Source organism: Stegostoma tigrinum, chromosome 1, assembly GCF_030684315.1.
Source record: "Stegostoma tigrinum isolate sSteTig4 chromosome 1, sSteTig4.hap1, whole genome shotgun sequence".
NCBI lineage: Eukaryota > Metazoa > Chordata > Chondrichthyes > Orectolobiformes > Stegostomatidae > Stegostoma > Stegostoma tigrinum.
Genome location: NC_081354.1, coordinates 122,111 through 146,169, shown reverse-complemented (window position 1 = coordinate 146,169; position 24,059 = coordinate 122,111). Strand labels below are relative to the sequence as shown.

At 44.3% G+C, this 24,059-nt stretch overlaps 1 protein-coding gene across 1 annotated transcript in view; it reads left to right on the top strand.

Annotated features, from left to right (window-relative positions):
- The window catches only part of srp72 (signal recognition particle 72), a 112,389-nt gene that overhangs the window by 6,909 nt on the left and 81,421 nt on the right, over positions 1–24,059 (top strand). The window contains exon 4 of the mRNA XM_059645511.1: positions 21,178–21,321. Within this exon, the coding sequence (XP_059501494.1) occupies positions 21,178–21,321 (144 nt within the window). The remainder of the gene's footprint in view (positions 1–21,177; positions 21,322–24,059) is intronic.

Here is a 24,059-nt window from a genome sequence, read left to right as displayed (position 1 = left end):
TTGGTCATAATTTGATAAACTTTTATCAGGTTGCCACTCAGTCTCTGATGCTAAAGTGAAAACAAACCAAGTTTGTCTAATCTCTCCTCGTGGTTAATACTCTTCAAACTAGGATACATCCTACTAAACCTGGACTGTATCCTCTCCAAAGCCTCCACATCCTTCTAGTTGTGTGATGATTAGAGTTATACAAAATATTCTGAATATGGCATAACTAAAGTTCTATATAGCTGCAATATGACTTACCGATTTTGAGACTTATGCCTTGACCAATGAAAACAAGCATGCCATATGCCTAGATCCCTCTGTACATAAGGAGTTCGAAGAGTTCTACCATTTACTGTATAGTTCCCTTCTGCATTAGATCTTCCAAAATGTATCACTTCACGTTTGTCTGAAATAAATTCCATATACCATTTTTCTGTGCAAGTCTCCAGCCTGTCTACATCCTGCTGTATCCTCTGACAGCCCTCCTTATTATCCTCAGCTCCCCCCGACCTTTGTGTCGTCTTCAAACTAACTACTCAGTCCGCCTAAGTTCTCCTCTAAAACATTTTTTTATCTTAAAAGCAATGGGGTCCCAGTACTGATCCCTGAGGAATACCACTGATCACAGATCTCCAGTCAGAAAAACACTCTTCGACCACTTTTCTGCCTTCTATGACTAAGCCAGTCCTGTATCCATTTTCCCAGCTTATAGCAGGCCGCTTGTGACTTCACCTTCTATATCAGCCTGCTGTGAGGGACCTTGTCAAAGGCCTTGCTAAAGTCCATGTGGACAACATCCATTGCCTTGCCCTGGGTAGAAATGTCAATTATGACGAAGCATAGATTTTAAGCTGAAAGGGGGGGAAGTTTATAGGTGAATGTGAGAGGCAAGTTTTTGTTTTACACAGAGGAGACAGTTGAAGCAGATACAAAAGCAAGATTGCAAAGAAACCTTGAGGATTTATATAAGATGAATGGCAGGTGTATTTTCCCTAGGGTGGGGAATTTCAAGACTAGGGACATTTTTTTAAGGTGAGAGATAAAATTTTTTAAAAGACATGAGAGGCAGGTTTTTTTTACATAGTTGTTCGTGTGTGGAATGAACTTCCAGACGAAGTGGTAGATGTGGGTGCAGTTATAACATTTAAAAGACATTTAGATAAGTACATGAAAAAGATATGTTTGGAGGGATATGTTCAAAATGCAGGTAGGTGGGACTCGTTTAGTTTGGGATTATGGTTGGTACAGACTGGTTGATGGATGGTTTGGTGTGTGACCCTGTGACTATGCCCTCTTTGTCATTTCCTTAAAAAAAATTTAGTCAAGTTTGTGAGACATGACCTCTCCTGAACAAAGTCATGCTGCCTATCTTTCATTAGTCCATATTTTTCGAAATGTGAGTAAATGCTGTCCCTGAGAATCTTCTCCAACAATTTCCTTAGCATGAGTGTAAGGTTCACCATTTTATAAATTCCTGGATTATCCCTGGTGCCCTTCTTAAACAAAGGAATGATATTGGCTATGCTCCACTCCTCTGGGATCTCTCTTAAAGAGAGGATACAAACTTTTCCCACAAAGCCCCATCGATTTCCTCAATTACTTCCTTCAGTATTGTGACCCATCAGGTCATAGAGATGTACAGCACAGAAACAGACCCTTTGGTCCAACTTATCCATGCTGACCAGATATCCTAAATTCATCCAGCCTCATTTGTCGCACTTGGCCAATATCTCTCTCAACCTTTCCTATTCATATACCCATGCGAATGCCTTTTAAATGTTGTAATTGTGCCAGCCTCCACTATCTTTTCTGCCTACTTGTTCCATACACACTACCATTTGTGTGAAAAAGTTGCCCCCTTTAAACCTTTTCCCGCTCACCTTAAACCTGTGTCCTCTAGTCTTGGACTCCCCTACCCTGGCTTTGATGCCTCAGTGTCGGCTGCAGAAATGTCTGTCTCTGCCTCTGATTGGAGAGTCCCTGGCACAATTGATCACTTAGAACCAGACATACCCCTAATTACAGTCGAGCCAGTCTTGGTGTCAGAAACTGGGCTGTCAGTATTACATTCCCCCAAGAGTCCATCACTCCCTGTATTACCCAAAAGAGTATACTTGTTTAAGGTGGGGATAGCCAAAGGAGATTTTTGCACTATCTGCTTACTTCTCCTATCTTTCCTAAAGGTAACCTGTCTACCCAACTCTATTGTGGCCTTTCTACCTTCCTGAAACTGCCATCCATCACACTCCCCCGGCTCCTGTAAATTCTTCATTGCGTCTAACTGCTGCTCCAACCGACCCAGGCAATCCAGTAGGATTTGCAACTAAACACACTTCCTGCAGACATAATCCCTAATCTCCTACATCCAAAAGGAAGAGCACATCACTTGATCAAAGGCCATCTATGCACCTGAACAATCCACAGGCCCACAAAATAGCACAGCTTTCCTGTCCTTAAAGACACTGCCCTATAATAACTTAACACCTGTGTTTTATATTTTTAAACAAAAGTTTAATGGAGACAGAACACAATAGAACATTCATATATAAACACCCTACTCATCATTGTAGATTTTTTAAAAAATTGAGATTTCTTAAGACTTAGAAAATTGATCCCAAGCTGTGAGTAGTTGTGATGAGGTCTGTTTGAGATCAGCTGTGAAATTTCACAGTTTGTTGATTTTTGTTGGTCTGAACTCCCATGTTGAGAGAAGCTAGGAACTTCACAGCCAGTCAGCTGTGAAGGTTCACTGCTCCTTTTTTTCCTGAACTCTAGAGCAGTTCTCAGAACAATCTCCCCGATAGTCTGCTGCTCTCTTTTCTCCTGTTTGAAAGTATCATTGTGAAGGAAGTGTGGACCAGGGTGTCCTGGAGGGAGTAGTCCCTGCGGAAGGTGGACAAGGGAGGGGAGGGGAGGGGAGGGGAATATGTCTCTGGTCGTGGCATCTCACTGGAGGCGGTGGAACTAGTGTCTGATGATCCTCTGGATGTGGATGCTGATGGGATGGTAGGTAAGGACAAGGGGAACCCTATCGCTCTTGTGGGAGGAAAGAGAGGGTGTGAGAGCAAAAGTGTGGGAGATGGGTCAGACCCGGTTGAGAGCCCTGTCGACAATGGTGCTAGGGAATCCTCAATTGAGGAAGAAGGTGGATATTTCAGAGACTCCCTTGTCAAAGTTGGCCTCATCCGAACACAAAGACTCTATCTGATTCTTTCAATTCCTCTGTTTCTCTCGTACACGGACAACACCCTACCCCACCCCACTCCCCCTCCTATTTTCTGCATGTAAACTGACGTTTTCCTAGCTGCCATCATTTCTGAGGAAGCATCACCAGACCTGAAATGTTAATACTGATTTTTTTTTCTTCACAGATGCTGCCAGACCTGCTGAGCTTTTTCAGCAACATCTGTTTTTATTTGTGGTACATAGTGGAGATGATTTGGGCTCCTCCAAAGCTAAATTCTGGATCCCAGTAACTGCCTCACTTGTAGTCACACCCTTTAGTTCCTGACCACAGACCAAATTTGATGTAATTAACCTAAGGGGTATGACATCCCCTGAAACATGACATAGTGCCCCTCCATGATATGTCACAGTGTCTGCAGCTCGGTCTCAGTTAATTGACTGAAACGGTGGTCGTCTGATCATGACTCAGAATGTGACTATCTAACTACATGTTACATATTGCATCTTGTGTATTAGAATATATCTTTCAGTTTTAGGAATTAAAGTTTTAATTTAGATAAATTGAGTCATCTAGTTAAAAAGGGACATTCTCTCAAGTGAACATAACCCACACATGCCAAGGTTAAATTAACATGTATTTACCATGACAGAGTTGATAGTGGAATGAATGTCCATTTCTGGACACTGGGATAGAACCATGGTGTCCATTGTTATCTCAGTTTAAGGAGACAAATGCTAGCAATTCTAAGAAAGAGTTATAGACTCCTTAAGGGATATAAATTATTTATGTGAGATGTAGAGTCAAAGACTGTGTAAAATAATTTGTTTGCATTTCTGGTTGAATCATTCCAGGGCATACTGTGTTAGAGATTGTCACTATGCAACTTGGACAGAATGGATAGAAGATTGTCTGTCTGGTAAAATGTGGAGAGTGGGGATAAAAGGGTCTTTCTCAGGATGGCAGCCAGTGACAAGTGGTGTTCTACAAGACTCGGTGATGGGACCACAACTTTTCACTTTGTACACTAATGATCTAGATGAAGGAATTGTCAGCATTCTGGCTAAATTTGCAGATGATACAAAGATAGGTAGGGGGCAGTAATATTGAGGAGGTGAGGAGGCTGCAGAAGGATTTGGACAGGTTAGGAGAGTGGGCAAAGGAGTGGCAGATGGAGTACAACATGGGAAAGTGTGAGACCATGCACTTTGGTAAGAATAAAACTATAGACACTTGTCTAAATGGGGAGAGGATTCACAAGTCTGAAATGCAAAGAGATTTGGGAGTTCTAGTCCAGGATTCTCTCAAAGTAAACTTGCAGGTTGAGCCAATAGCCAGGAAGGCAAATGCAATGTTGACATTTATTTTGAGGGGACTTGAATATAAAAGCTGGGATGTACTACTGAGGCTTAATAAGGCTCTGATCAGGTCACATTTGGAGTATTATGTGCAGTTTTGGGCCCCATATCTCAGGAAGGATGTACTGACCTGAGAGCAGGTTCAGAGGAGGTTCACAAGATTGTTCCCAGGAATGAAAAGCTTAACATATGAGGAATGTTTGAGGACTCTGGGGGTCTATACTCATTGAGGTTTAGAAGAATGAGGGGTGATCCAATTGCAGCTTACAAAATACTGAATGCCCTGGACAGAGTCAACATTGGGAAGATGCTTCCATTGGTAGGAGAGACTAGGACCTGAGGGCACAGCCTTACAGTAAAGGGAAGACTTTTTAGAACAGAGATAAGGAGAAACTTCTTCAGCCAGAGAGTGGTGAATCGATGGAATTCAGTGCCACAGAAGGCTGTGGAGACCAGGTCATTGAGTACATTTAAGAGAGAGATAGATAGGTTCTTGATTATCAAGAGAATCAAGGGTTACGGGGAGAAAGCAGGAGAATGGCGTTAAGGAACTTATCAGCCATAATTGAATTGCAGAGAGGACTCAATGGGCCGAATGGTCTAATTGCTGCTCATGTGTCTTGTGGTTAGCATAGAAACAAGGAGTAGAAGTACACCATACAGTCCTTGAAGCGTGCTCCATCAAGACAATCGTGTCTGGTCTTGATGTCAGCTCCATATTTCTGCCTTCTCCATACCCTTTGATGCTTTAGTATCTAAAAAAAATTGTCAATTTCTGTCTTAAACACACTCAGTGATGCAGCCTTGACAGCCTTCTGTAGTAGTGAGTTCTATAGGTTGACCACTCTATGAAATGCTTTCTCACCTGACCCCTAAATGGTCTACCTATACGAGACTGTGACCCCGAATTCTAAATGCTCAGTCGAGGGAAACATCCTCCTCACATCTAGACTGTTGATTCCCATTAGAAGTTTGTGTTTCAATCAGATCTCCTCTTAATCCATCTAAACCCTAGTGATAGCGAGTTTTGAGAAGATTTGTAGCTCAGGTTGAGGTTCTGGATGTAAGTTTGCTCGCTGAGCTGGAAGGTTCGTTTTCAGACGTTTTGTCACTATTCTGGGTAATATCATCAGTGAGACTCCGGTGAAGCGCTGCTATGTCCCACTTTCTATTTACGTGTTTAGGTTTCCTTGGGTTGGTGATGTCATTTCCTGTACTTTTTCTCAGAGGGTGGTAAATTGGCTCCAAGTCAATGTGTTTGTTGATGGCGTTCCGGTTGGAATGCCATGCTTCTAGGAATTCTCGTGAGTGTGTCCGTTTGGCTTGTCCTAGGATGGATGGATGTGTGTCCCAATCGAAGTGGTGTCCTTTCTCATCTGTATGTAAGGATACTAGACGTGACCCACAATCACAAGTATCCTGACATACAGATGAGGAATGACACCTCTTCGATTGGGACAACACATCCATCCTGGGACAATACATCCATCCTAGGACAAGCCAAACAGAGACGCGCACGAGAATTCCTAGAAGCATGGCATTCCAACCGGAACGCCATCAACAAGCACATTGATTTGGAGCCCATCTACCACCCTCTGAGAAAAAGAACAGGAAATGACATCACCAACACAGGAAATGACATCACCAACCCAAGGAAACCTAAACACACAAATAGAAAGCGGGATATAACACCAGCGCTTCACCGGAGGCATACTGATGATGTTACCTAGAATGGTGACGAAACGTCTGAAAACGAACCTTCCAGCTCAGTGAGCAAACTTACATCCAAAACCCTGGTGAATACAGGCCCTGTCGACCCAATCTCTCCATTTATGATTTTTCTGCCATTCCTAGTACCAGCCAAGTAAACATTTGCTACATTCCTTCTATGGCAAGTATATCTCTCCTAGCTTCAGCCTGAAGGAGTTAGATGTAGCTCTTTGCACTAAAGAGATCAAAGTGGGAGAAAATGGGAATAGGGTACCATGTTGGGTGATCACCCATAATCGCGTTGAATGGCAGATTGGGCTTGATGGACTAAATGGCCTATCCTTATTTTCAGTGTTTCTAAATAAAATACAGAAGTGCCAATTTTCAAAATTAGTGATAACAGGCCTCAAAACAACACTTCTGCTGTTCGTAGACCGAACTCCAGCTTGTGACAGTTCATCTGGTTTATGACACTAGCTGTCAAATCGAGGTGCCTAAACTATTTTTGTCAAAATTCTTTCCTTATTGGATGATAAGATTAAACTTGTCTGTGTCCACGGTGAGATGTCTGATGACTTTGAAGTAACTAGGAGTGCAAAGCATGAATGAAATTTGGCTCTCTGATGCTTTAATTTTTCTGACGCTTTAATTTTTTTTGGTATGCAAACAGAAACCACCAGAGACGTACCTGCATATATCAACCTTGAGTTCTAGTCAGGAATTACTGAAAATAGAGTCCTCTCTCATGTGCTAAAATTGCCCATGATTGGAGGGTAATCCTGGAATAAGAACATAAGAACTAGGAGCAGGAGTAGGCCATCTAACCTCTCAAGCCTGCCCCGCCATTTAATAAGATCGTGGCTGATCTTTGAGACTCAGCTCCACTTACCTGCCCACTCACCATAACCCTTAATTCCGTTACTGTTCAAAAATGTATCCAGCCTTGCCTTAAAAACATTCAGCAAGGTAGCTTCAGCTGTTTCATTGGGCAGGGAATTCCACCGATTCACAACCCTTTGGGTGAAGAAATTCCTCCTGACCTCAGTCCTATATCTGCTTCCCTTTATTTTGAGGCAATGCCCTCCCTGCCTTCACTTTACCTAGTCCCTTCATAATCTAATATGTTTCTATAAGATCTCCCCTCATTCTTCTGAATTCCAATGAGTACAACCCCAGTCTACTCAGTCTCTCCTCATAATCCAACCGTCTGAACTCTGGAATCAATCGAGTGACTCTCCTCTGCACCCCCCTCCAGTGCTAGTATATCTCTTCTCAAGTAAGGAGACCAAAACTGCACACAGTACTGCAGGTGTGGTCTCACCAGGACCCTATACAGCTGTGGGATAGCCTCCCTGTTTTTAAACTCATCACTCAAGCAATAGCAGACAAAGTTCTGTTTGCCTTTTTAATCACCTGCTGCACCTACAGTCCCACCTTCAGCGATTCCTGCACAAAGACACCTAAATCCCTCTGCATAGCAGCGTGCTGCAATTTTTTACCATTTAAAACACAGTTCATTTTGCTGTTATTCCTACCACAATGGATGACCTCACACTTATCAATATTGTACTCCATCTGCCAGACCTTTGCCCACTCACTTAGACTATCTATATCCCTCTGCAGACATTCAGTGTCTTCTGCACACTTTGCTCCACCACTCAACTTAGTGTCATCTGCAAATTTAGACACACTTAGTCCCCAACTCCAAATCATCTATGTAAATTGTAAACAGTTGAGGTCCCAACACTGATCCCTGAGGCACACCACTAGCCACTGACCGCCAACCAGAAAAACACCACTTTACCTCTACTCTTTGCTTTCTACTGGTCAAACAATCCTCTATCCATGCTGATACATTATCTGTAATACCGTGCAACTTATGTAGCAGCCTTTGGTGATGCACCTTCTGGCAGCAGAGAGCGGCGGGTGCTAGGCGGAAGTGAGGTCGCAGCACAGAGGCAGTCGGGAAGGTCGGTGAGTGCTATTTAAGTACCTACCTCGAAGCCAGCAGTCCTTTTTGCAGCAGAGAGCGGCGAGTGCCGTGCGGAACTGAAGCCACAGTACAGAGGCAGTTGGGAAGGTAGGTGAGTGCTATTTAAGGAGGTGTGTTCTAGGCCCCAGGCCCTACACGGTAGGGCCTCCCTCCCTCCCTCCTCCTCTAACCTAATTAAGAGTCCACAGACTTGCAGCAAGAAAAAAGGGGGTCTAGGGAAGTGTCTGGTGAGAGAAGTGCACGTCTTTGGCTCTGGAGTGTTGGTGAAGAGGCTGAGTGAGGAGATTACGCCAGGGTGAAGAGGGTGAAGGACATGACTGCCAAGCTGATTCAGTGTGCTTCGTGCATGATTTGGGAGGTCAGGGACACTGATGATGCTACTGGCTCCTATAGCTGTGGAAAGTGTGAACACATTCAGCTTCTGAAGGAGCATGTTGCAGCACTAAAGAGCGAGCTAGATGACCTCAGGCTCATCCGAGAGAACGAGAATTTTCTGGACAGGGCCTTCAGCGAGGTCATTACACCGAGGATACCAGAAGAGAGAAGGGAGATGACGATGAGGAAGGAAGAGATAATTCAAGTACAAGAGACCCCGGGGGAAGTACCTCTCATGAACAGGTTGACTCTCTCGGAAACTGTCGCATCTCGGACTGGCAGTGTCATCTGTCTCGACAGTTTCCGAGACAGTCAACCTGTTCACGAGAGGTACTTCCCCCGGGCTCTCTTGTACTTGAATTATCTCTTCCTTCCTCATCGTCATCTCCCTTCTCTCTTCTGGTATCCTCGGTGTAATGACCTCGCTGAAGGTCCTGTCCAGAAAATTCTCATTCTCTCGGATGAGCCTGAGGTCATCTAGCTCGCTCTTTAGTGCTGCAACATGCTCCTTCGGAAGCTGAATGTGTTCACACTTTCCACAGCTATAGGAGCCAGTAGCATCATCAGTGTCCCTGACTTCCCACATCATGCACGAAGCACACTGAATCAGCTTGGCAGTCAATCGAAAATTGGGGTGGAGGCAGACATCACTCAGAGCCGTGGTAATAGGGGACTCCACAGTGAGAGGGACTGACAGGGGTTTCTGCGGCAACAGGCGGGATTTGAGGATGGTGTGTTGCCTTCTGGGTGCCAGGATCAAGGACGTCACTGACAGAGTGCAGAGAATCCTCAAGGGTGAAGGTGAAGAGCCAGAGGTGGTGGTGCATGTTGGCACAAATGATGTCGGGACGAAGAGGAGGGACATTCTGCAGCGGGACTTCATAGAACTCGGAAGAGGACTGAAAAGCAGGACTTCCAGGGCGGTAATCTCCGGTTTGCTTCCAGTTCCTCCGGCTGGAGAGGGTAGGAACAGGGAGATAATGGACTTGAATGTGTGGCTGAGGAACTGGTGCAGAAAACAAGGATTCAAATTTTTGGATCACTGGGGTATGTTTTGCAGTAAGGATAAATTATACAAGAGGGACGGGTTGCACCTTAATAGGTGGGGTACCAGCATGCTGGCAGGCAGGTTTGCCACTGCAGTGCAGGTGTGTTTAAAATAAGTAGTGGGGGGAAGGGGACATACTGGAAATATAAGAAGGAAGTTAAAGGGAAAGTGAAAGTAAGAGAAGTTAGGAAAGACAACAGAATCAACCGAGCAGAAAACTCAAGAAGGGTTCGTACAGAATGGTCAGGTGAAATAGGGATTGATAAGAAGGATGAGGGGAGTAACAAATTAAAAATATTATATATGAATGCACGAAGCATAAGAAATAAGGTGGTTGAGCTTGAGGCTCATTTGGAAATTGGCAGGCACAATGTTGTGGGGATAACTGAGACATGGCTTCAAGTGGACAGGGCTTGGGAAATGAATATTCAAGGCTATACGTGCTATCGAAAGGACAGACTGACGGGCAGTGGGGGTGGGGTGGCGCCGTTGATGAGGAATGATATTCAGTCCCTTGCGAGGGGGGACATAGAATCAGGAGATGTAGAGTCAGTATGGATAGAGCTGAGGAATTCTCAGGGTAGAAAGACCATAATGGGAGTTATCTACAGGCCCCCAAACAGTAGTCTGGATGTAGGGTGTAAGTTGAATCAGGAGTTGAAATGGGCCTTTCGCAAAGGTATTACTACAGTTGTAATGGGGGATTTCAACATGCAGGTAGACTGGGAAAACCAGGATGGTACTGGACCCCAAGAAAGGGAGTTTGTGGATTGCCTCCGAGATGCATTCTTGGAACAGCTGGTACTGGAGCATACCAGGGAGAAGGCAATTCTGGATCTGGTGTTGTGCAATGAACCGGATTTGATCAGGGACCTCAAAGTAAAGGAGCCATGAGGAGGTAGTGACCATAATATGATGAGTTTTAATCTGCCATTTGAGAGGGAGGAGGGAGAATCGAAGTGTCAGTATTGCAGTTGAACAGAGGGAACTATGGAGCTATGAGGGAGGAGCTGGCCAAAGTTCATTGGTTCAAGACCCTATCAGGGATGGCAGTGGAACAACAATGGCAGGTATTTCTGGATATAATGCAGAAGGTGCAGGATCAGTTCATTCTGAAGAGGAAGAAAGATCCTAAGGGGTGGCCGTGGCTGACGAGGGAAGTTAAGGACTGTATAAAGATTAAAAAAAGTAGTAATGTAACATAGCAAAGATGAGCGGGAAGCCAGAGGACTGGGAAAGTTTTAAAGAGGAACAGACGATAGCTAAAAAGGCGATACGTGGAGAAAAAATGAGGTACGAACGCACACTGGCCAAAAATATAGAGGAGGATAGTAAAAGCTTTTTTAGGTATGTGTAAAGAAAAAAAATGGTTAAGACTAAAATTGGGCCCTTGAAGACAGAAACGGGTGAATTTATTATGGGGAACAAGGAAATGGCAGAAGAGTTGAATAGGTACTTTGGATCTGTCTTCACTAGGGAAGACACAAGCAATCTCCCAGATGTTATAGTGGCTGAAGGACGTAGGGTAATGGATGAACTGAAGGGAATTTATATTTGGCAGGAAATGGTGTTGGATAGACTGTTAGGTCTCCAGGCTGATAAGTCCCCGGGACCTGATGGTCTGCATCCCAGGGTACTTAAGAAGATGGACAAGGGAGAGCCAGTGGATGTGGTAGACCTGGACTTTCAGAAAGCCTTTGATAAAGTCTCACATGGGAGATTAGTGAGCAGAATTAGGGCACATGGTACTGGGGGCAAAATACTGGCTTGGATTGAAAATTGGCAGGCTGACAGGAAGCAAAGAGTAGTGATAAACAGGTCCCTTTCGGAATGGCAGGCATGACCCAGTGGCATTCCAAAAGGTTCAGTGCTGGGACCGCAGCTATTTACAATATACATTAATGATATAGATGAAGGTATTGAAAGTAATATTAGCAAATTTGCTGATGACACAAAGCTGGGTGGCAGGGTGAAATATGAGGAAGATGTTATGAGAATAACGGGTGACTTGGACAGGCTAGGTGAGTGGACGGAGGCATGGCAGATGCAGTTTAATGTGGATAAATGTGTGGTTATCCACTTTGGCAAGAACAGGAAGGCAGATTACTATCTAAATGGAGTCCAAGTTAGGTAAAGGGCACGTTCAACGAGATCTGGATGTTCTTGTACATAAGTCAATGAAAGCAAGCATGCAGGTACAGCAGGTAGTGAAGAAAACTAATGGCATGCTGGCCTTCATAACAAGAGGAATTGAGTATAGGAGCAAAGAGGTCCTTCTGCAACTGTACAGGACCCTGGTGAGACCGCACCTGGAGTACTGTGTGCAGTTTTGGCCTCCAAATTTGAGGAAGGACATTCTGGTTATTGAGGGAGTGCAGCGTAGGTTCACGAGGTCAATTCCCGGAATGGCGGGACTATCGTATGTTGAAAGATTGGAGCGACTGGGCTTGTATACATTGGAGTTTAGAAGGATGAGAGGGGATCTGATTGAGACATATAAGATTATTAACGGATTGGACACTCTGGAGGCAGGAAGTATGTTTCCGTTGATGGGTGAGCCCAGAACCAGAGGACACAGTTTAAAAATAAGTGGTAGGCCATTTAGAACAGAGTTGAAGAGAAACTTCTTCACCCAGAGAGTGGTGGATATATGGAATGCTCTGACCTAGAAGGCCAAGTCTCTGGATACTTTCAAGAAAGAGATGGATCGAGCTCTTAAAGATAGTGGAATCAAGGGTTATGGGGATAAGGCAGGAACAGGATACTGATTTTGGATGATCAACCATGATCATAATGAATGGTGGTGCTGGCTCGAAGGGCCGAATGGCTTACTCCTGCACCTATTGTCTATTGTCAGATGCCTTCTGAAAATCCCGATACACCACATCCGCAGGTTCCCCATTGTCCAACATGCAAATAATGTCCTCAAAGAATTCCACCAAATTAGTTAAACAAGAACTACCCTTCGTGAACCCATGCTGGGTGGGACAGTTTATATCCAGATGTTTTGCTATTTCTTCCTTAATGATAGATTCCAGTATTTTCCCCGCTACTGAAACTAAGCTAACTGGCCTATAGTTACCTGCTTTTTGTCTCCTTCCTTTTTTAAACAGTGATGTCACATTGGCTGTTTTCCAGTCTGTGGGAACCATTCCATCGTCTGGTGAATTTTGGTAAATAATTACTAGTGCATTTGCTATTTCCCCCATAACCTCTTTAAGTACTCTGGGATGCATTTCATTACGGCCAGGAGACTTGACTGCCTTTAGCCCCATCAGCTTGCCCAGTACAACCTCCTCAGTGATAATGATAGTTTCTAGGTCCTCACCTGTTATATAACCTTCTTGCCATTAGTTTTCGGCATGTTATTTGTGTCTACCACTGTGAAGACCAACACGAAATAATTGTTTAATGTCTTGGCTATTTCCTCATTCCTGTTATTAAATTGTCCTTCTCATCATCTAAAGGACCAATATTTACCTTCGCCGCTCTTTTATGATTTACATATTTATAGAAACCTTTGCTGCCTGTTTTTATATTCTGAGCTAGTTTACTCTCATTATCTATCTTACTTTTCTTTATAACTTTTTTGTGGCTTTCTGTGGGCCTTTAACGATTTCCCAGTCTACTAGTTTCCCACTACTCTTTGCTTTTTTGCATGTGTTTTTTTTAAATCTGATACTTTCCTTTATTTCCTTAGGCATCCATGGTTGGTTCTCTCTTTTCCTACAGTTCTTCCTTATCACTGGAATATACTGCTGTTGAGCACTGTAAAAAAATTGTTTTGAAAGACCTCCACTGTTCTTCAATTGACTCACCAGAAAGTTTTTGCTCCCATTCTACCTTAGCTAACTCCTTCCTCATTCCTTCATAGTCTCCTTTGTTTAAGCGCAGGACAGAGGTACTGGATTTAACCATCTCACAATCTGTATTTTAAATTCGACCATACTGTGATTGTTCTTTCCCAGTGGATCCCTAACCATGAGATCATTAATTATTCCTGTCTCATTACACAGGACTAGATCTAGAATAGCTTGCTCCCTCATAGGTTCCATTATGTATTGTTCAAGGAAATTATAGCGGATGCATTCTATGAACCCCTCCTCAAGGTTGCCGTGACTGACCTGGTTTGGCCAGTCGATATGTAGATTAAAATCCCCTTGATGATTGCTGCACAATTTTTACATGCATTAGCTATTTCTCTGTTTATTGCCTGCCCCACCACGATGTAGTTATTTGGTGGCCCATAGACCACACCTATCAGTGACTTCCTCTCCCTGCTGTTCTTAATTTTCACCCAAATGGATTCAACATTTTGTTCGGTAGAACCTATATCATCTCTCACTACTGCCTTGATAGCATCCTTAAAAATTAGAGCAACACCACCTCCCTTACCTTCCTGTCTGTCCTTCCAAACAGTTTGATACCCCTGAATATTTAACTCCCAGTCATGACCATCCTGTAACCATGTCTCTGTAATGGCCACTAAATCATACCCATTTGCCATGATTTGCACTGTCAACTCATCCACCTTGTTTTGAATGCTCGGAGCATTCAGATAAAGTGCCCTTATGCCAGCTTTTGCACCTTCTTTTTGGGTCTTATTACCTCCATTACTAACAGCTCTTGAGCTCATAGAACATTACAGCACAGTACAGGCCCTTCGGCCCTCGATGTTGTGCCGACCTGTCATGCCGATCTCAAGCCCATCTAACCTACACTATTTCATGTACATCCATATGCTTATCCAATGACGACTTAAATGTACCTAAAGTTGGCGAATCTACTACCATTGAGGGCAAAGCGTTCCATTCCCTTACTACTCTCTGAGTACAGAAACTACCTCTGACATCTGTCCTATATCTTTCACCCCTCAATTTAAAGCTATGCCCCCTCGTGCTCGCCGTCACCATCCTAGGAAAAAGGCTCTCCCTATCCACCCTATCTAACCCTCTGATTATTTTATATGTTTTAATTAAGTCACCTTTCAAACCACCTTCTCTCTAATGAAAACAGCCTCCAGTCCCTCAGCCTTTCCTCGTAAGACCTTCCCTCCATATCAGGCAACATCCTAGTAAATCTCCTCTGCACCCTTTCCAAAGCTTCCACATCCTTCTTATAATGCGGTGACCAGAACTGTACACAATACTCCAAGTGCGGCCACACCAGAGTTTTGTACAGCTTTACCATAACCTCTTGGTTCTGGAACTCGATCCCTCTATTAATAAAAGCTAAAACACTGTATGCCTTCTTAACAGCCCTGTCAACCTGGGTGGCAACTTTGAAGGATCTGTGTACATGGGCACCGAGATCTCTCAGCTCATCTACTAAGAATCTTAGCATTACCCCTGTACTTTGCCTTCTGGTTACTCCTACCAAAGTGCATCACCTCACACTTGTCTGCGTTAAACTCCATTTGCCACCTCTCAGCCCAGCTCTGCAGCTTATCTATGTCTCTCTGCAACCTACAGCATCCTTCTACACTATCCACAACTCCACCGACCTTAGTGTCGTCTGCAAATTTACTAACCCATCCTTCTACGCCCTCATCCAGGTCATTTATAAAAATGTCAAACAGCAGTGGACCCAAAACTGACCCTTGCGGTACACCACTAGTAACTGGTCTCCAGGATGAACATTTCCCATCAACTACCACCCTCTGCCTTCTTTCAGCAAGCCAATTTCCGATCCAAACTGCTGTATCTCCCACAATTCCGTTTCTGGCCCAGGGGACTTATCTATCTTCACCCTCTGAAGGATTTCTAATACCTCTTCATTGTGAACCTCAATCCCACCTAGTCTAGTAACCTGTATCTCAGTATTCTCCTAGACAACATTGTCATTTTCTAGAGTGAATACGATTGAAAAATATTCATTTAGCGCTTCCCCTATCTCATCTGACTCCACACACAACTTCCTACTACTATCCTTGATTGGGCCTAATCTTACTTTCATCGCTCTTTTATTCCTTAAATACCTTTGGAAAGCCTTATGGTTTACCCTGATCCTATCCGCTAACTACTTCTCATGTCTCCTCCTGGCTCTTCTGAGCTTTCTCTTTAGGTCTTTCCTGGCTACCTCATAGCCTTCAAGTGCCCTAACTGAACTGCCTTCTTCCTCTTGACCAGAGATTCCACCTCCTTCGTAAAGCACGGCTCCCGCACTCTACAGCTTCCTCCCTGCCTGACAGGTACACACTTATCTAGGACACACAGGAGCTTTTCCTTGAATAAGCTCCACATTTAGAATGTGCCCATCCCCTGCAGTTTCCTTCTCCATCCTATGCTCCCTAAATCTTGCCTAATCTCATCGTAATTGCCTTTCCCCCAGCTATAACTCTTGCCCAGTGGTATACACCTATCCCTTTCCATCGCTAAAGTAAACATAACAGAATTGTGATTGCTATCACCAAAGTGCTCACCTACTTCCAAATCTAACACCTGGCGGGGCTCATTACCCAGTACCAAATCTAATGTGGCTTCGCCCCTTGTTGGCCTGTCTACATACTGTGTCAGGAAGCCCTCCTGCACACACTGGACAAAAACTGAACCATCTATAGTACTCGAACTATAGTGTTCCCAGTCAATATTTGGAAAGTTGAAGTCCCCCATGACAACTACCCTGTCTCTCTCGCTCCTATTGAGAATCATCTTTGCTATCCTTTCCTCTACATCTCTGGAACTGGAGTTCTCCTTCCCTTTAACGTTTTTACTATTTTTCAATGGAGTTTAAGCTTCTTCATCACCTGCTAACCTGCTGCATTGTCTAACATTAATTGTTATTCTCCCACTACACTCACTTCTCCCTTTCCCCTCCACTTACTAGTTTAAAGTCCTTTAATCACCCTATGTATGCTTTTCACCAGGACACTGGACCTGGCCCTGTTCAGGTGGTGTCCATCCCAGTGGTATAGGTCCGTCCTACGCATGGTGGCTCAGTGGTTAGCACTGCAGTCTCACAGTGCCAGGGACCCGGGTTCGATTCCAGCCTTGGTTAACTGTCTGTACGGAGTTTACACATTCTCCCCGTGTCTGTGTGGGTTTCCTCTGGGTGCTCTGGTTTCTTCTCACAGTCCAAAGATGTGCAGACTCGGTGGATTCGCCATGTTAAATTGCCTGTAATGTTCAGGGGTGTGTGGGTTAGAGGGGGCGTTGGATCTGGGTGGGATGCTCCAAGGGGTGGTGTGGACTTGTTGGGCTGAAGGGCCTGTTTCCACGCTGTAGGGGTTCTAATCTAATCTCCTGTCCCAGAACTGATGCCAGTGCCCCATGAAAAGGAAACCCTCTTTCCCACACCACTCTGTTGCCACGTGGTATGGGCTGAGGTCAGAAACAGGAGAGGAGAGGTAACACTGCAGGGAGTTTTTTATAGGCCCCCACAAAGTTCCAGCGATGTGGAGGAGCGGGTCAGCAAAACTATTCTGGGCAGGAGTGAAAGGAACAGGGTGGTCAGTATGGGAGACTTTAACTTCCCTAACATTGACTAGAAATGCTATAACTCGAGTATGTCGGATGGATCAGTTTTTGTCCAGTGTGTGCAGCAGGGTTTCTTGACTCAATATGTCGAAGGGCCGACCAGAGGGGAGGCCATACTGGATCTGGTACTTGGTAATGAACCAGGACAGGTGTTTGATTTAGTGGTAGGTGAGCACTTTGGAGAGTGTGACCATAATTTGGTTGTGTATACTTTAGCAGTGGAAAGGGATAGGAACATGCCACAGGGCAAGAGTTATAGATGGGGGAAGGGCAATTATAATGCGATTAGGCAAGACTTAGGAGGCACAGAATGGGTTAGTAAAATGCAGGGGGTGGGGACCATCAAAATGTGGAGCTGGTTTCAGGAACAGATATAGCGTGTCCTTGATAGATATGTCCCTGTCAGGCAGAGAGGAAGCAATAAGGTAAGGGAACCGTGGTTTATGAAAGAAATTGTATCTCTTGTTAGTGAGGCTTATGTGACGATGAGACAAGATGGTTCAGGTGAGGTGATGGAGAGTTACAGATTAGCTAGGAAGGATTTAAAGAGAGAGTTTAAGAAGAGCAAAGGAGGTGACATGAACAGACATTGGCAGGTAGAATAAAGGAGAACCCTAAAGCTTTCTATAGGTATGTGAGGAATAAGAGGATGACTAGGGTAGGAATAGGCCCAGTCAAAGACAGAAGTGGGAAGTTGTGTGTGGACCCTGTGGAGATTGGAGAGGTGCTAAATGATTATTTCTCATCTGTTTTCACTGAGGAACAGGAGAATATTGTAGAGGAGACGACTGAGTTACTGGCTACTAGAATTGAAAGGATTAAGGTTAGTAAGGAGGAAGTGTTATCAATTCTAGAAGGTGTGAAGGTAGATAAATCCCCTGGGCTGGATGAGATTTTTCTAAGGATTGTTTGGGAAGCTGGGGAGGAGGTGGCGGAGTCTTTGGCCTTGATCTTTGAGTCCTCTTTATCTACAGATTTAGTACCAGAGGACTGGAGGATTGCAAATGTTGTGCCCTTGTTCAAGAAGGGCAGTGGGGATGACCCAGGTAATTACAGACCTGTGAGCCTTATGTCTGTTGTAGGTAGAGTTTTGGAAAGGTTTTTCAGAGACAGGATGTATAATCATCTCGCAAGCAACAATTTGATTGGAGATAGTCAGCATGGATTCGTCAAGGGCAGGTTGTGTCTCACAAACCTCATTGAGTTTTTTGAGGTGACCAAGCATGTGGGTGAGGGTAGGGCAGTTGATGTGGTGTACATGGACTTCAGTAAAGCCTTTGATAAGGTTCCACATGGTAGGCTATTGGAGAAAATGCGGAGGCAAGGGATTGAGGGAGATTTAGCAGTTTGGATTAGAAACTGGCTTACTGTAAGAAGGCAACGAGTGGTGGTTGATGGAAAATATTCAGCCTGGAGTCGGTTACTAGTGGTGTGCCTCAAAGATCTGTTTTGGGACCACAGCTGTTTGTCATTTTTATAAATGACGTGGACACAGTCATAGGTGGATGGGTTAGTAAGTTTGCAGATGACACAAAAGTCGGTGGAGTGGTGGACAGTGTGGAAGAATGTTGCAGGTTGCAGGGAGACTTAGATAAATTGCAGAATTGGACTGAAAGATGGCAAATGGAGTTTAATACGGATAAATGTGAGGTGATTCACTTTGGGAGGAATAATAGGAAGGCAGAATACTGGGTCAGTGGAAAGATTCTTGGTAGTGTCGATGTGCAGAGGGATCTTGGTGTCCATGTACATAGATCCCTGAAAGTTGCCACCCCGGTTGATAGTGCTGTTAAGGCAGCTTACTGTGTGTTAGGTTTTATTGGTAGAGGGATTGAGTTCCGGAGCCGTGATGTCATTCTGCAATTGTACAACACGCTAGTGCGGCCTCACTTGGAATATTGTGTATAGTTCTGGTCGCCCCATTACAGGAAAGATGTGGAAGCATTGGAAAAGGTGCAGAGGAGATTTACCAGGATGTTGCCTGGTCTGGAGCACAGGCTCTATGAAGAAAGGCTGAGGGACTTGGGTCTGTTCTCATTGGAGAGAAGGAGGCTAAGAGGGAATTTAATAGAGATACAAGATGATCAGAGGATTATATAGGGTGTAAAGTGAGAGTCTTTTTCCAAGGATGATGTCTTTAGCTTGTACAAGGGAGCATAGCTACAAATTGAGGGGTGATAGATTTAAGACAGATGTCAGAGGCAGGTTCTTTGCTCAGAGAGTGGTAAGGGCGTGGAACGCCCTGCCTGCCAATGTAGTTAACTGAGCCACATTAGAGGCATTTAAACAGTCCTTGGATAAGTGTGTGGATAATGATGGGATAGTGCAGGGCGACGGGCTTAGATTAGTTCACAGTTCGGCGCAATATCAAGGGCCGAAGGGCCTGCTTTGCGCTGTATTCTATGCTTACTTCCCTGATGCTCGCCTCCCTATGCCAATTTGCATGTGGCTCGGGCAGCAATTCAGAGATTAGGATGTAAGGATTCCCACTCGTTTTTCTTTACTGTAGACCATTGTCTTAAACCTCTTTCTTCTCCAGCAAAAGATGTGAGGACCCATGGACTTTTTTGTCATTAAGTATGGAACAGTCTGATCAGCTGCCTCTGTTGTGTCCTCTGCTTTCACTGGTCTGTCTTATTAAACTTACTTTAATGTTCCTCCTTGTCCTTGGCCAGAACTTGCATCATCTTCTCATTTCTCTCCTAACTCCATGCCCCCTCTCAGTTCATTTTGTACATGAGACCCAATTGCAACTCCCTTGGTCCTGTTGCTACTAATGTTTCCACTGAACTTCTGATCTCTGTGAGCCAATACTTTGTAAATGGATTTCTCTTAAGCTATCAAATTGCATAGTTAATGTTTAAATCTATGTCACAAGCAAGAACTGAAATAATCTGGAAGGAGAGATATAGAGAAGAATGTGTGGGGAACAGCAACAAACGTTATCAAACCTGTGGATTGGTTCTATTGAAGTGAGTTTTTTCCTCTCTGTGTAGAGGTTTTAAAGAGTTTGGGAGTTTCAACAGTAGTTATATGTTGATAATTCATTGTTGTTTACTTGTCATTACTATTTATTTATGTGTAAGAAAAAGCAGTTCTTGCTAAATACAGAACCTGATCAGTGTTTTCTGTCAACCTGAGTCCATTAGATGACTAAACTGGGGACATTCGTACAATTTAATTAAATATTCAACCTTTTGAAATGACCAGGGGTATAGTGGGGTTTGCATATCAGCACACTTTCTGAAGGCATTGCTTTTGACAATCCACTTGTTTCTCTATGCACTTGAAGTTTTTGATACAGTTGACCAAGCTGCCCTCCTCAGTGCCTCTTCATTCATATCCAACTGGTTGTGATTGTTCTCAGATGGTTTATTCTAATGTCTCTAATACTAGCCAGAAAACCTCTTAGAGACTTCTCTTCCTGCTCATGCATTGTTACCTCTATTGGACCCAAACATCAATCTTTGGCTCCTCCTATTTCTCATCTACAAAGTCACACAGTTAATTTTTCATTACGTTGATGACGTTATTTCTCCCTCACCAAAAGCTTTCTTGACTCAGAGAGTAATACACTGTGGAAGCAGGCCCTTTGGTCCAAACTGGTCCATGCTGACCATGTTGCCCACACAGCTAGCTCCCGTTGCCCCCATTTGGTCCATATCCCTCTTAAAACTCCTCTTTGCTTTCAAATTACTCCATGGCTTTGCCCCTCTTTATCTCTGTGGATATTTCCAATTCCAGAATCTTTTAATTCTGCCACTTTTCTGCATTCTCAGGCATAATTCTACACCATTGGTGGCTATGCCTTCAGTTGTCTCACTCCCAAACTCCAGAATTGCTACACCTCTACAACCCTCTACCTTAAGTGCCTATATTTCAAAAACTATCTGCTTTTTATCTAATCTAATATCTGCTGAAGTGGCTCAATGTCGTAGCTGTTGTAGAGTATTCCCAAGAAGAGGTTTGCAATATTTACTTCTGTTGAAGGTGCTATACAAATCTAAATTGTTGAGCCAGTGAATTAACTGGTTTTGTAATTTCAGTTGTATAGATTGGAACGCTATGAAGAATGTTTATCAGTTTATCGAGATTTAATTCGAAACTCGCAAGATGAATATGAAGAGGAAAGGAAGACCAACCTTTCTGCTGTTGTGGCAGCTTTAAGTATCTGGGAAAATTCATTTCCTGTAAGTGTTAATCTTCTATCGAATAAGATATCAGACGTTTTATGTTGGTATCTGTTATTGCTTCATCTGTTATTTCCTTTCAACACAAATCTGCCATGATGTTTGGAGCTTTTAATTATTCAGGAGTAGTTCAAGATGGTTGTGGAGCTGTTAAGACGCGCTTCCTCTCCACCATAACACTACAGCAAAAAAAAAGTTCTGAGGAAGGGTCACTGGACCCGAAATGTTAACTCCATTTTTTTCTTCACAGATGTTGCTGGACCTGTTGAGCTTTTCTAGCAACTTTGTTTATTTTCCGCTGATTTACAGCATCTGCAGTTCTTTCGGTTTCTATAACACTACAGCAGTCCAGATCTTGCTGTTGTTCATGTTGCTGTTGTTCATTTCCTCTGAAACCTGCTCAGAAATCTTACCTACAACACTCCTTCAGGGGACTGGCAAGGGAAAGCTGTAGGAAAGCAAACGCTGCCCATGAGCAGACACAGGTTACATTACCCAGAATACATTGGGGCTGTGCAAATGAACATTAAGCTAATCACTTTGGTGTAGCAAGCTGTTCCTCTAATTGCAGAATCTTTCACTCCCACTTTGCAGTTTGTAGGCTCACTAAGCAGGTGCGGGAGAGAAACGGCTTCTGGTTGGAGAAACGGATTCTTGCAGAATCTGTTGCTTCTGTTTAGCTATTTTTAATGTCTTGGTTTTGGAGCTGGATGGAAACCCTTAATGGTCTGGCGTCTGAGCATCATGAAAGATAACCCTGCTTGATACTGAGGATCCATACTACTTTTGGATAGAGGATTTCAGAAATTGACAATGCTTTCAGTAAAGAAATATTTCTTAATCTTAGTAACAGAGGGCCAACAGATAGTTATAGGTTCTACAGCCAGAGGAAACACTTCACGTATTTTAACTTCAATTCAATCAACTCTACTCTAGATTTGATCTCACCAGTGCCCTCTGTAACTAGCAAATATGCACCCAACTTAGACTGGTTGATAAGAGCCCTTGGTATTGAAGTAGTCATAGAGTAATACACTGTGGAAACAGGCTGTTTGGTCCAAACTGGTCCATGCTGACCATGTTGCCCACACAGCTAGCTCCCGTTGCCCCCATTTGGTCCATATCCCTCTTAAACCCTTTCCATCCATGTACCTATCCAAATTTTTTTTACATGTTGCTATTGTACTTGCCTCAGCCACTTTCTCTGGTAGCCCATTCCATATATGCACCACTTTCTATGTGAAGAAGTTGCTCCTCAGGGCCTTCTCAAATCTTTCCCTTCTCACCTTAAACCTATGCCCTCTAGTTTTCAGTTCCCCATCCCTGGGAAAAGACATATGATGAATGTCTATGCCCCTCATGATTTTATACACCTCAATAAGGTCACCCCTCATTCTCCTATGTTCCAAGGAATAAGTCATATTGTGACCAATCTCTTCCTATAACTGAGGCCTACTAGTCCTGGCAACATGCTCAAACCTTCTTTGCACACTTTCCAGTTGAACTATGTCTTTCCGACAACAGAATGACCTAAACTGTACACAGTGCTCCAAGAGATAGTAAGAACTGCAGATGCTGGAGAATCTGAGATAACAAATTATAAAGCTGGATGAACACAGCACGCCAAGCAGCATCAGAAGAGCAGGAAAGCTGATGTTTCGGGCCTAGACCCTTCTTCAGAAATGGGGGATGGGTAGGGGGTTCTAAAATAAATAGGGAGAGAGGGGGAGGCGGATAGAGGATGGATAAAGGAGAAGATAGGTGGAGAGGAGACAGACAGGTCAAAGAGGCAGGGATGGAGCCTGTAAAGATGAGTGTAGGTAGACAATTAGGGAGCGGATAGGTCAGTCCAGGGAGGACGGACAGGTCAAGGGGGCGGGATGAGGCCAATAGATAGGAGATGGGGGTGGGGCTTGAGGTGGGAGGAGGGGATAGGTGGGAGGAAGTACAGGTTAGGGAGGCAAGGAACAAGCTGGGCTGGTTTTGGGATGCGGTCGGCGGAGGGGGATTTTGAAGCTTGTGGCTGGGGGTGGGGAAATTTTGAAGCTTGTGAAGTCCACATTGATACCATTGGGCTACAGGGTTCCCAAGCAGAATATGAGGTGCTGTTCTTGTAACCTCCAGGTGGCATTGCTGTGGCACTGCAGTAGGCCCAGGATGGACATGTCGTCTGAGGAATGGGAGGGGCAGTTGAAATGGTTCGTGATTGGGAGGTGCAGTTGTTTAGTGTGAACCAAGCATAGGTGTTCTGCAGAGTGGTCCCCAAGCCTCTGCTTGGTTTCCCTGATGTAGGGGAGGTCACAACGAGAACAGCAGATGCAGTATACCACATTGGCAGATGTGCAGGTGAACATTTGCTTGATGTGGAAGGTCTTTTTGGGTGCTGGGATGGGGGTGAGGGGGGAGGTGTAGGGGTAGGTGTGGCACTTCCTGCTGTTGCAGGGAGAAGTGCCGGGGGTGGTGGGGCTGGAGAGAAGTATGAAGTGCACTAGGGAGTCATGGAGAGAATGGTCCCTCCAGAAAGCAGATAAGGGTGGAGAGGGAAAAATGTCTTAGGTGGTGGGGTCGGATTGCAGATGGTGTGAGTGTTGGAGAATGATGCGTTGGATCTGGAGATTGCTGGGGTGGTATGTGAGGATGAGGGGGAATCATTTTTGGTTGTTATTGCGGGGACAGGGTGTGAGGGATGAGTTGCAGAAATGCAGGTGACTCAGTCGAAGGTGTTCTAGACCACTGGG